The sequence below is a fragment of the Epinephelus fuscoguttatus genome, linkage group LG6, assembly GCF_011397635.1.
Source record: "Epinephelus fuscoguttatus linkage group LG6, E.fuscoguttatus.final_Chr_v1".
Lineage (NCBI taxonomy): Eukaryota > Metazoa > Chordata > Actinopteri > Perciformes > Serranidae > Epinephelus > Epinephelus fuscoguttatus.
The window spans coordinates 26383958-26398272 of record NC_064757.1 but is presented as its reverse complement, the minus strand read 5'-3'; the positions used below and the strand labels follow the sequence as shown (position 1 = coordinate 26398272).

The following is a 14315-nucleotide window of genomic DNA, read 5'->3' as shown; positions in this document are numbered from 1 at the left end:
TGGACTCTCACCAACGGCCATAGACAGACCAAAAGAGAGAGACATTTTTTACCCATTTTAAATATATATATAAAAAAAAGGAAAAACAATATGTGGCCGTCACAAACAAATGAATGCATGCAAAACTATTCTAAAAAAAAGAAAGAAATATCAAAATCCCCAAACTGAAAACCAAATTCCTGCCCAATGAACAAATATCCTATAGTTAAATATTCAGGTCAAGCACTATTAAAATGTGCCGATGTACCTAGCTTGACCACAACTAATATTACAAATCAGAGATAACAACTCTCTACTTACATCTCCTCCCTAATTAAATTGGAGCTATTAAAACAGTGCTCACGTCACTAAGCAGCTTATTAAAACTCAGTAGTGATGGGTTTGAGTAATGAATACAATCAGTTGTTAAAAAAAATGATAAGTCTGCCTTTAATGGCACATTTGACACAGCCGTGTGGAAGAGTCTGGAGCAAAAACTTGCGGCGAAGCCAAGGTTTGGCATTTCTTCATGTCTTTGTAAAGGTCCCGCTGTCTCTCTCTTTCTGTCCCCGTCTGATTCCACAGGGCACGAGTCACAGTTGAATTAGGAACACAGAGCGCTGCAGCTGAACACTGTTGGCCATAAATTGCTGTGAAACTGCTTGCTTTTTAATAAAGGCTTCAACAAGCCACCTGAGAGAGGTAAAAATAAGGAGCGCCGATGAGAGTTGTGCGGGTGTGCAGGGTGGGTGTGTGTCCAGTCGTGTGCGTCCGTCTGTATATACTCTTGTATGAACGTGTACATGTGTTTAATCTGTATGCTTTGTGTGTTCTGCCTGAATAAGTGTGTGGAGGTGTGTGTGAGTATTTAAATTAGTCCCTTTAATTTGAGTGTGTGGAAGAGCCTTACCCTCCCATCACCAGCACAAAGTCTTAGTCCCTTGACTTTATGAGAACAATTCATCAAACCTTTAATTTCATGCTACAGCCTGCAAACCATTAGGTCTAATGACTAAGCATGCATGCTTGTGTGTTAGTGTGTGTATTATTGCCGGTGCCTCCTTTTGCTCTGCACCAGCCAGTGCCTTCAGAGGTGTTTTAAATCTGTGTGTGTGGGTGTGTGAGTGCTTAGTTCAAGCCCACCCTCCCTCCCGAAACTCTCCAACCCCCATAAGCACAGGAAATTCAGTTTATTAGGGCTGAAGCTCCTGTTGTAATCTTTACTCCACAGTGCTGCCGAGCATTTTACTTTATTTGACTGCAACTGTAATATTCTCCGAGTCCATCTGGGAGTTAGAGATAGATGAATTTAACCTCGCATTTATATATAGTTTGACTCAGAGATCTGTTAGATAACAGCCAAAGCAAAAAGTGTTCACACACATTATGAGAGCAAAGCTTAGAGCCAGCGTACCCGGTCTCTATATTCACAGGCAAACATGTAGAGGAAGGGGATCACATTTCAAGCTCATGTTTGGTTTCAGTTGATTATGATCATTATACTCATGTATCATACACCATCTGTCCAAATCAGAGTGTGCATTTGTGTCTTTGCAGTTTGATGTTTGCTTGTAATATGAAGCAAATATTTGCAATCTGAAACATAATCAATGCTGACAGTATTTGCAATTTTGCCCAATTACCACAATGCTCCTGCGAGGAATGATTAAATAAGAACAGTCAATCAGAGCCATGCTCACTTCACTACGTCTACTCACAACAGTAAAATATCAAATTCCCTCATATGTAAGGAATTTACACAAAAATGTGTTAAGCAAGATTTTATTAAGTCCCTTAACACATTGACTTGTGTTGCGGTTACAGCCGCCCAACACACTCGTTAAATATAATAGTTTCCCTGGTGTGTTATATGAAAGGAGGTTGGGGTTACTGTGTTTGGCACTCCAGTCTGCTCTGTGCCACAGCACAAGCAATAATTCTCCTCTGACAGTCACTCTTCAACCATGAGGCATGTCAGGAGGAGTGTGACTGAAATGCCAAAACAACAGAGGAGATAAATCGCTGTAAATGAGGCAGCTACATCAAAGTCGTGGCACATGTTAAAAGAACCAGGGAGAGTGCTGGTTTCATGTTTTTAGGGTGATGGAGTAGAGGTGGCTTTAATGAGGAAAAAGAGAGGGAAGGGAAATGGAGAGGGGCTGAAGAGAGGAAAAGTAGGAAGAGAGAAGGAAAAAGAATCAGTGACAATTAGGAAATATGTGGCAGATGTCCACTTGAATGGAAGGAGTGACAGATAAAAGGGAAGGGTTTGCATGTGACAGATTTTCTCTCTTGATCTGAATGATCTCGTTCCAAAAACCCTTATTACCCTTCCGTCCAGAAGAAAAGCCACACAATGATTCTGGAGAAAATTGACCTAAAAATAAAAAAACCAACAGACACTGTGTATGACCCAGCTGTGTAGTGTCGAATTCTGTGTTTACCTGCAATAATGTAGTAATTGACCTTTCGCTAAGCCCCGCCCCTTTGTGAGGGTCCAACAAGCTGTTGCAGTAAGCATGGAGCCCACACTGTAACTAACTGCACTCCCTGAAGAAATATTATCATATTTTTGGAAAAATGAAATAGTGATTCCAGAGAGAAGCAGACAGAGGGGTCTACAGTCTGTGTTTGAAGGATATATCCAGGATGTCAAACTGACTCAGCAGCAACAACAGGTTAAAAAGACAAAGATAGTTAGAAGCTAAAGCCGAACTATAGGCTACAGATCACAGTGTAAAAGTGAACCACCACATCACTGCTGATCGACACAGAAGACAATGAATATAAAGGGAAACTTTGCTGATATCGAACCAGCTGTGTGGCATCACAGTGTGTGCAGATGAACAGTGTTTAGCTTCGAACTCTGCTGGAAGTCAAACAACATTCATCTGCGCACACTGTGATGACACGCAGCTGGTTGAATATCAGCAAAGTTTCCCTGCTTCCCTTCACTGGTTCCTGTACAGCAGGGTCGGTCTTTGTTTCACTGTTATAATCATTAAAAGCAAAAGCAGCATGTGTATACATTCAGTAGGCTATATCTTCAGTAGCTAGCTAGCTAACCCTACACTTTTCAGGGCTTGATTTTGGTTTTGGAACAGGGAAGAAACGTATATCTTTTTCCAACCTCTCCAGGTAACGAGTATCATTAATACACGACGTGCCCTAGTGCATGTGAAGCATAAAGACCTCTTTTTAGAGATGTATATGTTAAGTGGTGAAAAAACTGAAATTACCATGTCGATGTCGCTGATCATCCGAAAGGTCCAGGTCCAACATAAGATCATCTTCATCCAGCTCTGACGAGCCCAGGTTGTTTAAAACATCCTAAAAAGAAAAAGAAAAACCCCAAAACTTAATATAAACAATTTACAAATATACATCTGACAAAACAATAAAGAGTAATTATCATGCCCAAAATAATATGATGAATGTACACTGGTTTGTATTCCTAAAAAGATAAAAAATACTTTAGGAATTAAAGTAAACAAGTCATTATGATGAACTGTTTTAATACAATTTAAGCAATGCACTCATTAATTTCCAACAGGTTTGGCAAACCCTGAGGAGGAAAAAGGAAAAAAATACTAATTAGAAAAAGGGTAAAAAGATATGACAAACATTAAAGCAAATTATTAAATGACTTTCATCAAAGTTATCCAGGTGGCTCAAAACATTCAGAAGAGAATCCCCGACCACAAAGACATTAAATTTTATCAACATTAGCAAAAATAATGATGTTATTTTTATTAGGGAATGAGATTGTTTTTTCCAGTTTGCCTGCATTTAACAAGTTATTAAGTCCTTCATCACTGAAGCCAAGCTCATGAAAACATATTGCTCCTCCTGTTAGGTGGGAGTCATTAGGGTTTAGTTTGGGAAAGCAACGAATGTGCCAAATCAGACTGTAGTTTTGTGTAGCATCTGTCAGCATCCCTCCGTGCTTCACAGGCAAAATATACCTGCTGAACAAGAAAGACTTTGCAAACCTATTGTATTTTCCCTCCTCTCTCTCAGTAACAAAGAAAGGCAGCCCATAACTAAAGGTCTGAATCACAAGTTCATCAAGATATAATAATAATAATAAATTTTATTTGTAAGCGCTTTTAACAAATGCTCAAAGACACGTTACAGTTTTTTAAAAATCATAAAATAGAGCTAAGTCAGAATAAAAACAGCAATGAAACAGTATAAAACACACAAACTTATACATTGAAAGCTAATTTAAAAAGGTGAGTTTTGAGCATGGTCTTGAATGTTGGCAGGTGAGTGCAGATACAGGTGGGTTTGGGGAGTGAGTTCCAGAGGGAGGGGGCAGCAATGGAGAAGGCCCTGTCCCCCCAGGTTCGGTGCTTGGTCCGTGCAGGCAGTGAGAGGAGATTTCCTTCGGATGAGCGGAGGTCACCGAAGGGGGTGTGGTGGTGGAGTAGGTGTGTGAGGTAGGAGGGGGCCTGGTTGTTGAGTGCTTTGTGTGTGAGGAGGAGGATTTTGAACTGTATGCGATGTGTGATGGGGAGCCAGTGTAGGTTTTGGAGGACAGGCGTGATGTGGTCTCGGAAGCGGACCATTATATGTTATATAACATCAATTCTCTGGACAATGATATGATACATTCTGATATCACAAGGTCTGCCACAGGGGCCTACAATTGACATGAGACAACATCAGTATGTCGGTTCTCAGTCATCCAGGTCATGGTATTCGTAGGTGCTTATCGTAGGCAACTGGACCTTCTTAAAGACATTTCTTAAAGATATTTCTTGACGAAACTCAAGCAAGTCCAGTTGCCGACGATATAGCACTTATGACAACATCAGTAAATATCCTAATCGTGTTGTTGTTTCAGTGTTTCGGAAGGAGGTGTGCTTGGATGGAAATAGTGACACAAACGTGCCCTGGGAATTCTTCAAATAAAGGCGCATCTCAAAGATGACGATAGTTTCACTTTGCATGGATGATACTGAATTGTTGATCATTAAATTAATATACTGATCCAGACTGATGTATCACTACACCCCCAGACATTACTTAGCGATGTGATGATCAAACACTGTATTCACAATCCAAACTTTCAAAAGCATTTTTTGGATTACATTAATTCAATTTTAATTCATTTCTAACAAAATGTGCCCTCTTAGCACTAAGAACATGACTTTTTTTTTTTTTTTTACAGGGAACAGGATGTTCTTTGCCAGTAAAACAGAGCTAACAATGCTGTTATCCTCCCTTGAAACAAAGGAAGATATCACTAGCAGGAACAGTATCTCACCTGTGTCCCCTTACCTTTATCTACCTCCTACATTTCAAACCACATGAAATAAAACACAATGAATGTACCACCAACCACTCTAAGACACCTGATACACACAAAAAAACAGATCTACAGGGTGTGTGTGTGGTGTGTGTGGAGCTGCATTTTTTCTCATGACAGACCTTCAAATACAGGAGTAAATAAACATAGACATCAGTGTTTTCTGAATTTCACCACTAGTTATTCAAGAGCACCATAAAAATCCATGTTTTACAAACATCTCTGCACCCTGTGTGGCCCTGGATTATCAACAGTATCCTCACTCACAATATAGCTTTAATATTTCTTGAGAAGTCTTTAGGTGTTAGAAATTACAGGTAAGTTCCTACCATGACCTACAGCCACATAGCTACAGTCACATCATGTTTCACCATTTAATGCCCACCACAAAATCTCCACTTGTAATCTTCCAGTGAATGCTCCCATGTTCTGGGTATTATCATGAGGTTATAATGATGCATGATGCGCCTTTTGGTTCAACCGCATTTCAAAAGTCAATGCTGCCATCTGATGGCCGTCAAGGAGAAACCCACTGCAGGGGAAAGTTGTGGCTACAAGAATAAAAATGAGGAAATGGATTGATTAAAACACGACATGTCCTTGCATCAGAGACTGTGAATATTGCTGCTAATTATTGTAGCAGGGAACTAAATTGGAAAAAAATGGACTTGCTTGAACGTTCTCACTCAATAACACACACACACACATCCAGGTAAGGCAAAGAACTCTCACCAACAGCAGGTTCTTTCCAATTACAGTGGACCTGAAGTGATGTCACAAAACCAAAGACAAGTAGTAATACTTGCAGATAATGCTGCCCATTTGATTTAGATAGCAAACCATATAGGTGCACTATTAGACCTAAGACAAATACAGATAATAATGAGCACCAGTGTTTTTTTTAATCTCATACAGCATACAGAATTGTCCTGATGCAGCAACTCTCAGCAGCCTAATAACCGCACAAGGCCAAAAACACTAATTATTCACAATGAGTAGTGCTTTCACCTGATTCTGAGATCATTTTTTCACCTGAAACAACCTTTAAGACAAGATTTTCAAAATGAAGATAAGTGGGTGATGCTTACTACAGGCTTTCTGAGTCCTTAATACGGGCTGAGAGGCTCTGTGTGAACTTTTGTGCACTTAAAAGATGAAAAACTTACACCAAAGCAAATATAAGGAGTCGAAAACTATGCGCCCGTCTCGCGGAGTATCTGCAGATGCAGATGGATCCGAAAATCCAATAACCAGCTCTGTTCAGCTCTCATCACTGTTGTTTGGACATAAACAATCTCACAGCCACACTCTGTATTGATTTCATCCCATCGGAGTACGAAAGCCTCGATGCTTAGTGACATGCCTAACTATTCAACCACACCTCCGTGCGTGTGCACGCGAGGGGGAGAGATTTTCCAAACAGCTAAATCAATGTTCTCCAAGGCCATACCTACATAAAGTCATTGTGGTCTGGGTACTGTATAAGCGTGTAACACTATATCACTGTTCTTACACCATATGCTCGGCGCAGTTACCATCAGAAAAAGACCAGAATGCATTTCAGCGTAATGCTATTGAGCAGAAGATCTCATCTCAGGCATTAAAGCTAATAGCTAAAGGTATTGGAAAAGAAATGAAGACCCATACTGTGTGCCACTACTGCACACAGACTTCATTTGAAGCTAAATTACCCATTTTAATGTGACCCTCTAACCACAGAAATGTATTAATATCATTTTACAATCCAGAGATGTCGCCTTTTTACCTCGCTCATGCGATTTGAGTGAGTGTAATCCTTGAGTTAATAGAGATAATATCAGATTCAGGTCTCATTAACAGATGGCTCCATCTCGTAACTGCCAAGCAGAATGACATCCAAAACAGGGATAACAGGAAGCAAGAGGTTCTTTCTGTCCATTAAAACCCACTGGTTTCTGTTCAAACACTGTGGAAATCACAAATACAGTCTATGAAAATTACATTTATTCAGTGCTCGAGGGTGATAAATGCATTAAGATCCAGGGAGAGAGATTTGGCTTTGCAGCCAGGTATTATAGCTGCTAGCGATGGAAAAATATACGGACTAACAAATGACTTTTATTCTGTGTGAGCAGACGCTTCATAGCCAGTTGTGTTTACAACGTGCCTGAGGGAACAAAGGATTGAATGTCCAGTCAAATCCAGAAATCTGTTTGTTGCATGAAAATCCACAATGTCTTACTTACATCACCTCACTTCTTTTTTTTAAATCTACTCCTATAAATGCAGAATAATCACTTATCCCAGAGCAAAGCAAACACTCATTTCATATTCAACAAGCAATGGCATTTAAAATGTAAGACAGATAAATCTCAGTAAATCCCAGTGCTTTATACTGTTGACTTTGTTAGCAACAGGATCCATATTTTCACCATCGCCATAAATTTGAGGTGCATATTTTAATTCAGGGTTCCTATCGTGTATTGTAAAGACTATGGCTTTAGAAGAATATGTTGTGACTGAGGCGGTTGTGTCAGAAAATACGATGACAATCATAACTTATCTTCATAAATCTACATTCCCTGCTTCTGCAATATGTTGTGGGGACGTACAAAGGATTGCTAGAGGATTAACAAAGGCTCACTGGAGGGAATCCACATGTCTGTTGACCTTTTCATACAACAACAGCAGACATTTTGACATATAGCAGGAAAGGAGGGGTGTCATTAATAACATGAAACAGGATTCCTCAGCCTGGAGAGTATTGCACATGCTAGACCAGAGGAATGGCTTGGATAGGTGAGGTCAGACCTGGTTTTGCTTCCTATTTATTTCTATGCAGAACAGCGTGAGATATATTTGCCTCTTTCACATCTTGTAGCAACTTTTATCATTAAAAATTTGGCCTGCAGGACTGTTACAGCCAGGCAGACAGAGGGAGTGGGATTGACCTCTTGTTTGATAGAAACAGAAATAAGAATATCACGTATAAATCTAGAAATTCAGGTAAATAAAGTCACAGCTTCTCACACAAAATGGCAGATACGTAAATAGTACAGTGCAAAACATTACAACAAAGTAATTTGACATAACTTCTACTTCTACAGTCCGAAAAAAGTGCAGGCTGAAGCCGACCCTTTTAACAGCACATCATATGTAGGAAGCAACAACAACATAAAACAAAACAGGCAAACAAGGTAAAATAGCAACAAAACTCACAAAAGGCAACTACACTTAAAGTCCTGTACCCTGTTCTTTTATGTCAGTATTACAGTTTGGTCATTTATTTTCATATTTGATCTATACATTATCTTTAAACTTTTGTTTAAATGTTTTTAGTTCCTCACTACAACTGCTCCATATAGGCTACTCACTTCTGTAACTGAGATACAATGTAGTTTGGCAACAGTCCTACCCAATGGTTTTTGGAACATAAAAACACCTCTCAAAGCGTGCTCTCTCTCTTTTGAAACAACTTTTGGATACTTTCTGGTAATAGTTGTTTTTTTGCTCTGTATATCATTTGAGCTGTTTTAAAGTTGACCAAATCCTCAAACTTTAGAGCCTGTAGTTTAATAAATAATGAGTTTGTTGGTTCTCTGTATGGGGTTTTGTTCACAGTTCTTACGGTTTTGTTTTGAAGTATGAAAATTGGATTTGTGTATTTCCCCACACTTTCACACAATAAGTAATGTATGGCAAATAATGTTTATTCCTACTTTTGTTTTATAACTGCAAAGCTGAAAAACCCAACCAGCAGAGGAGTGGGCGCTGTCTGGGTGCAGTGAGTTCAAGGACAGTGACAGAAATTAATCTAAGTAAAGTGTTTGATAAGAAAAGGAATAATTTACAACTTTGTGGAGCACTGTTGTTCGCTCCCTAACTCATGCTTACAACCCTATCTAAAATTAGAAACACTGGTGTTGGTGACAAAGACATGTGCTTGTTTTTCTTGAGAGGTCACTATGTTTGAATAGTTGTTGTTTTATTGTGGATTTTTGTATCATATGTTGTATTTGTTGCATTTTAAATGTGTTTCGATTGGCTGCTACCTCAGCCAGGTCTTTCTTGTTAAAGAGATTTTCAATCTCAATGGGACTTCCTGGTTAAATAAAGGTTAAATAATAAAACATATATCCTGTTGTGCCTTTTTTTGTCATACCATACAAGTAAATTTTGCCTGATGAAATTCACCCTAAATGCACCTTAACTAGGAGAGACCCTGATTTGTTATTTGTTGTTTGTTAGTTGTGTACCTTGGAAAGGCTGTATTGTTTCAGGTCACAGAAGATGCTATGCAGATGTACATGGTAAAGTTAAGTGATGAATCTTGAGCACTAGAAGTACAGACTGAGGACAAATTGAAGGAAAAACCTAATTAAACGAGTGGAGAAAGTAATGGATCAAATGCAGTAGCTTTGGTGAAGCTGAATGGTTTGGTGAAGTAAATGCTACAGGATTTACAGCCACATCTCAACCCAGTTTAACACCTTTGAAAGATTCTGACAATGTGTAAGAAAAAGCTCACTAGCAGCATCTCCATAGGACCAAATGATATGATATAAACTTTCATCTTCAGCTCTATTGAGACACTGTCTTTGATGCTGCTGTATATGTCCATCGTTATGTCTGGCAGTGTTTGTTTCTCTTTCTATCTGCTGTGCTCAGGTCTTTCTTGAACTCAGTAAGATTACCCGATTGACTATAGGTTGTATATATAAATGAGGGAGTATCTTGCAGAGGACTTGGCAAGGAGCATTGAAGCTGTTTTAAAGGCTCATGGTGGTCTGACTCCATACTGAGACACTCCATGCTGGTTCTTTCTTTAATTTATCTGCCATCTGTATATCTAACTAAATACAGCCTTATATTTAAAAGTACTGAGGAGTTAACACTGGGAAAAGTTACAGGATTAAGTTATGACTATACATTACTGGCTTACATTTAAATTGAATGAATACCTGACTGCGCCATCATAACCAAAAGGCTATTAAAGGGATCGACTTTAAGCTCTTTAGCCACTTTGCTGTGGATGAAAAGAAGTTTCAGTGAATTAAAAGAAACATTTCGTCTCTACAGCAGAGGTAGTCAATTCCAATCCTCGAGGGCTGGAGTCCTGCAGACTCGTGTTCCTCTCTGATAGCTAATGAGCCCCTAATTGACTATCAGCTCCATTCTTTCCAGGTACATTTACCACTTTATAAGCCTCCACACTGTTCAATAATTCAAAAATTAACAAGGTTTAGAATATGAACAAGAAGTTAGCTTGACATAATGACCACAATATATGAAATGAAACTAGTTCTAACAAGGGCATTACCTTATGGGATGCATTATTAGAGGCTCCTCATAAGTGTATGTGAACATGCTGGTATTCCCAGAACAGAAGTAGTGTTAATATGAAGTCCATACCTTACAACAAGTAGTTCTTTAACCAACTGTTCACAAGTTATATGCAAATAAATGCAGCATTATCATTGTTCATAGGAATATACAGCACACAGGCCTTGTTAACTGTAATAACTGCGCAATTTACTTTGGATAGGCAGTTAAATTTTGGCGTCAATCCCCAAATAACCTTTGAGCGTATTGTAATTTAGGTGCTCTGAAAGAACTCTAGACCCTTGCACCTCCACTTGGCTCTGCTTTCAGGGTTTAGAAAATCTAATACGTGACAAGAGACTTTGGCCAATCACAGGCCATTTTTACAGAGAGCAGCTGTCAATCATGTCAGCCGCTGCTTGTGAACTGATGTCGAAGTCAGCAGCGCTGATCAAATATTAATCAAGATTCTGTTACTGCATTGCCTGTTTCGCGCATCGAATGTTTTCAGAAACATATTTTAGTGTACTGTTTAGCTGTAAAGTGAGAAAAATTTGCGACCTGGCTGCCATGTTGGAAACAGTCAAGCCGATACGAAGCCCCCCACACCAGCTGGGGCAAACGTTCTCATGTTACAGCTTAACAGTACACTAAAATATGTTTCTGAAAACATTTGAGGCTAGAAATATGCAATGCAGTAACACAATCTTGGTTCAAATTTGATCAATGCTGCCTAGTTTGACAGCTGCGTTAGAGACTCCTCCGCTCTTATTGGTAGTTCTCGTGATTGAGCACTCTGAGGAGGCAGAGGAGCTTGATTATCTGCCTCATGTACCGCCGTCAGGATATTGTGACAGTTGTAAAAAATAACTTTTTGTCATATTTGCTTAAAGGGTAACCTACTGCAGCTTTAATTTCTAAAAAGTACTAATTCATAATTTAATCACATAATAGTCCTACTAGTGCTGTTGTTGAACCATTGGTGCTAGTAACTATAAATGGTTTTGCATTAGTCATGAGATGAATCCATTTTCTTTATCAACCACTGCTTCTGGAGCTCTACTGTGTATGACCAGTTGTGATTAAGAAACCTAGCCTGGGAGAAAAATGATTTAAATGTTGATTTGATTTTATGTGTGTATGATAATTGTTACTGCTTTTATATGATGTCTTTGGGCAACGTGAGCACTTAACACCCATATTATATAAACATACTCATTGTTTTTCATTTCGAGATGCAACCGTCTGGTTGTGGTTATTAGAAATTCTGTCTGGGAGAGGAAGTGGATCCTTATCTGCTCAATGATTAATACAAGTGTCACTTACGATATCTAGCCCTTACAAGGCAGCAATCAGACTGGAGGATATGAAAACAAGAGACAGCCTGCGTTACAACACTGTCTAGCAAGCAAGCTGCCAAACAACTGTTGATGTGCATAAGTAACAGTCAAAGACGAATGGATTGCAGTTGAACTATTCTGCCGTATATGTCAATCAAACTACAAACAAAAGAGCATGTTCAAAGTTGTTCAGCTTCTCTCTGACATGAGAGAGAATTTCGTAAGTTATTCTTTTTGTCAACTGGAATTGAACATAATCACTGTCAGCCTGCCAAAATCTTATCACAGCTGTCATTGAGAGACTTATGAGGCAACCAGCAGTGTATATGCTGGTAAAATAAATATTTCGCAGCATCCCAAAGGGATATCAAAATAACAATAACAACTGGAATGAGATCACCAAATAGCTCGAGCAAACACAGCCTTGCTTGGCTTTGCAGAGGCACCTCACAGTTTATTTGAATTCAACAAATTAGTCATTTGTCACTGCAAATCAAATCTTTATTTGTTTTACGATAATTAGATTCTGTCTGGGCTGTAATGAAACAGCAACAATAAAGCACATCCACCTAGCATACTGTTTAGTATGGTGTGCTTTATTCTGTCTCTGTTTTGCCCTGAACTGGTGCAATGTCCCACAGGCCTCCTTCACACATAAACACCACAGTCAGCCACATTGTGTATGCTTAAACAATGAACAGACCTTTTTCTATTCCTTTTATTCACACCCTCGCCGGCTTTAGTTATGTATTTACTTAGAAGAAGGCGTCTCAGGTGTCTCGGTCCAGACTTTTTCATAAGCTTCACAAGTACCCTCTGCCAGCCAACAAACTTTTATCAAGCTAAAAGTAAGAGGAAAAGTGGTGGTACATAATTTAATATACACTCCAAGGCTCTTGCACTTTCTGCACAACTTAGGCCCCTGAAGGGCCCTTCATAGGCAGGAGGAAGGAAAGGAGGAGATTACTCCACGTTTGGTGAAGTGTGTGTCAAGAAGCCGATGCAGTTTGTAGAGTGCGTAGCAACGTGCTGTGTATATCCCTGCCCTTTTTAATCTCTTCGTAAAAGCCGATAGTCCCTGGTAAAATAAATGGGATTGACTTAAACTAGCTTTCCTCCCACAGGGCTTCACCGCGTGTGTTGTAAGAAAACCAACCCATACACAATAGCAGCTATAGCCTGTCCCCAGAAAGAAATGTGGATATAGCTGCAGCATGCGTCAACAAAGACGGGTGCAATGTTTGTTAGACAGCCAGAGCTAACAAACTGGATATAATGCCTAAATCCTACAGATGACTGAAGAAGTTTTTCAAAGTACTTTATCCATTCACACTAGCACCAAACGTAATGTCAGGGCTTTGCCTTAAATAGCTTTAAATGTAAGAAACCAGACTTTTATTGTGTTTTTCAAATTCATGTGCACACACATACAATATTACTTATTTACAGCTTTTTATGCTTGACTCAAGCTGTTGAATATCTGTACTGAGTGACACATTTAGGCCTGAGGTGCTAGTTTGTCATGGCAAAGTCAGTACAACACTTCAGATCATCACTTAGAGTGTGAGTTTTCTTACTCGGCTCCATTTCCATTCCAGTAAATAATATGTACATCACAAAAGAAATTAAAGAGAAGTCACAGAGATTTCTGAGACTACCAGGATCCTCAAATACCACCAGCATACCATCTTTTGTCCTCACTCTAAAGGTAAACTAGCAAAAATTATTTCAAAGAACCCCTTTCAGCAAATATGTGTTTGTTTTGTAGTTTTTAATTCAAAGTGAGTGAAAACACAAAGCACAGCGTCTGTGTATCAAAGCTGTGCACTATGTCTGGTTTTGCCCAGCGTGTGCTGGAACACTTTTGGTATTTGTATGACCAGAGGCACGGGCACTGGCTGAGATTAGAGAGGACCTCCTATCACACGGTATATTACAAAGGAGTGTGTTAGCAGCTGGTTACAATTGTGGCCAATTACATCTCCTCTTTTCATCCCCGGGGCTCTTCCTGTAATGATGCACTGGCAATTTGATAATCCAGTGGCAAGTTTACCAATTCCTGGATATGCAGGGTTGTAAGTGAGAGTACACAGCAACCCAAATATATTGCTAAGGGCAAACAGTGGTGAAGTCGTATTTAGGTTTACGGACATATCAAATATTTGTGTTATTTTACACAGTTCCCACATCTAGAGTTACTGTTTAAAATGCAATATGCAGCGCGTTGTTTTCGTCACTATTCAGCTCCACACCACACCCAGAGCAGACACTGTCCAGTGTCATGTAGGGTTGGATATCAATCTCGCCAAATTGCGGTACATGAGAACACGTCTGGGTGAGAGAAGAAACTTAAGCCCCGTTTCCACCAAACACTTTCAATA

The 14315-nt window shown here is 39.4% G+C and overlaps 1 protein-coding gene across 1 annotated transcript in view; it reads right to left on the bottom strand.

Moving 5' to 3' along the window:
* Positions 1-14315, bottom strand: part of ccser1 (coiled-coil serine-rich protein 1) — a 191849-nt gene that overhangs the window by 154476 nt on the left and 23058 nt on the right. The window contains exon 5 of the mRNA XM_049577884.1: positions 3219-3309. Coding sequence (XP_049433841.1) covers positions 3219-3309 — 91 coding nt within the window. The remainder of the gene's footprint in view (positions 1-3218; positions 3310-14315) is intronic.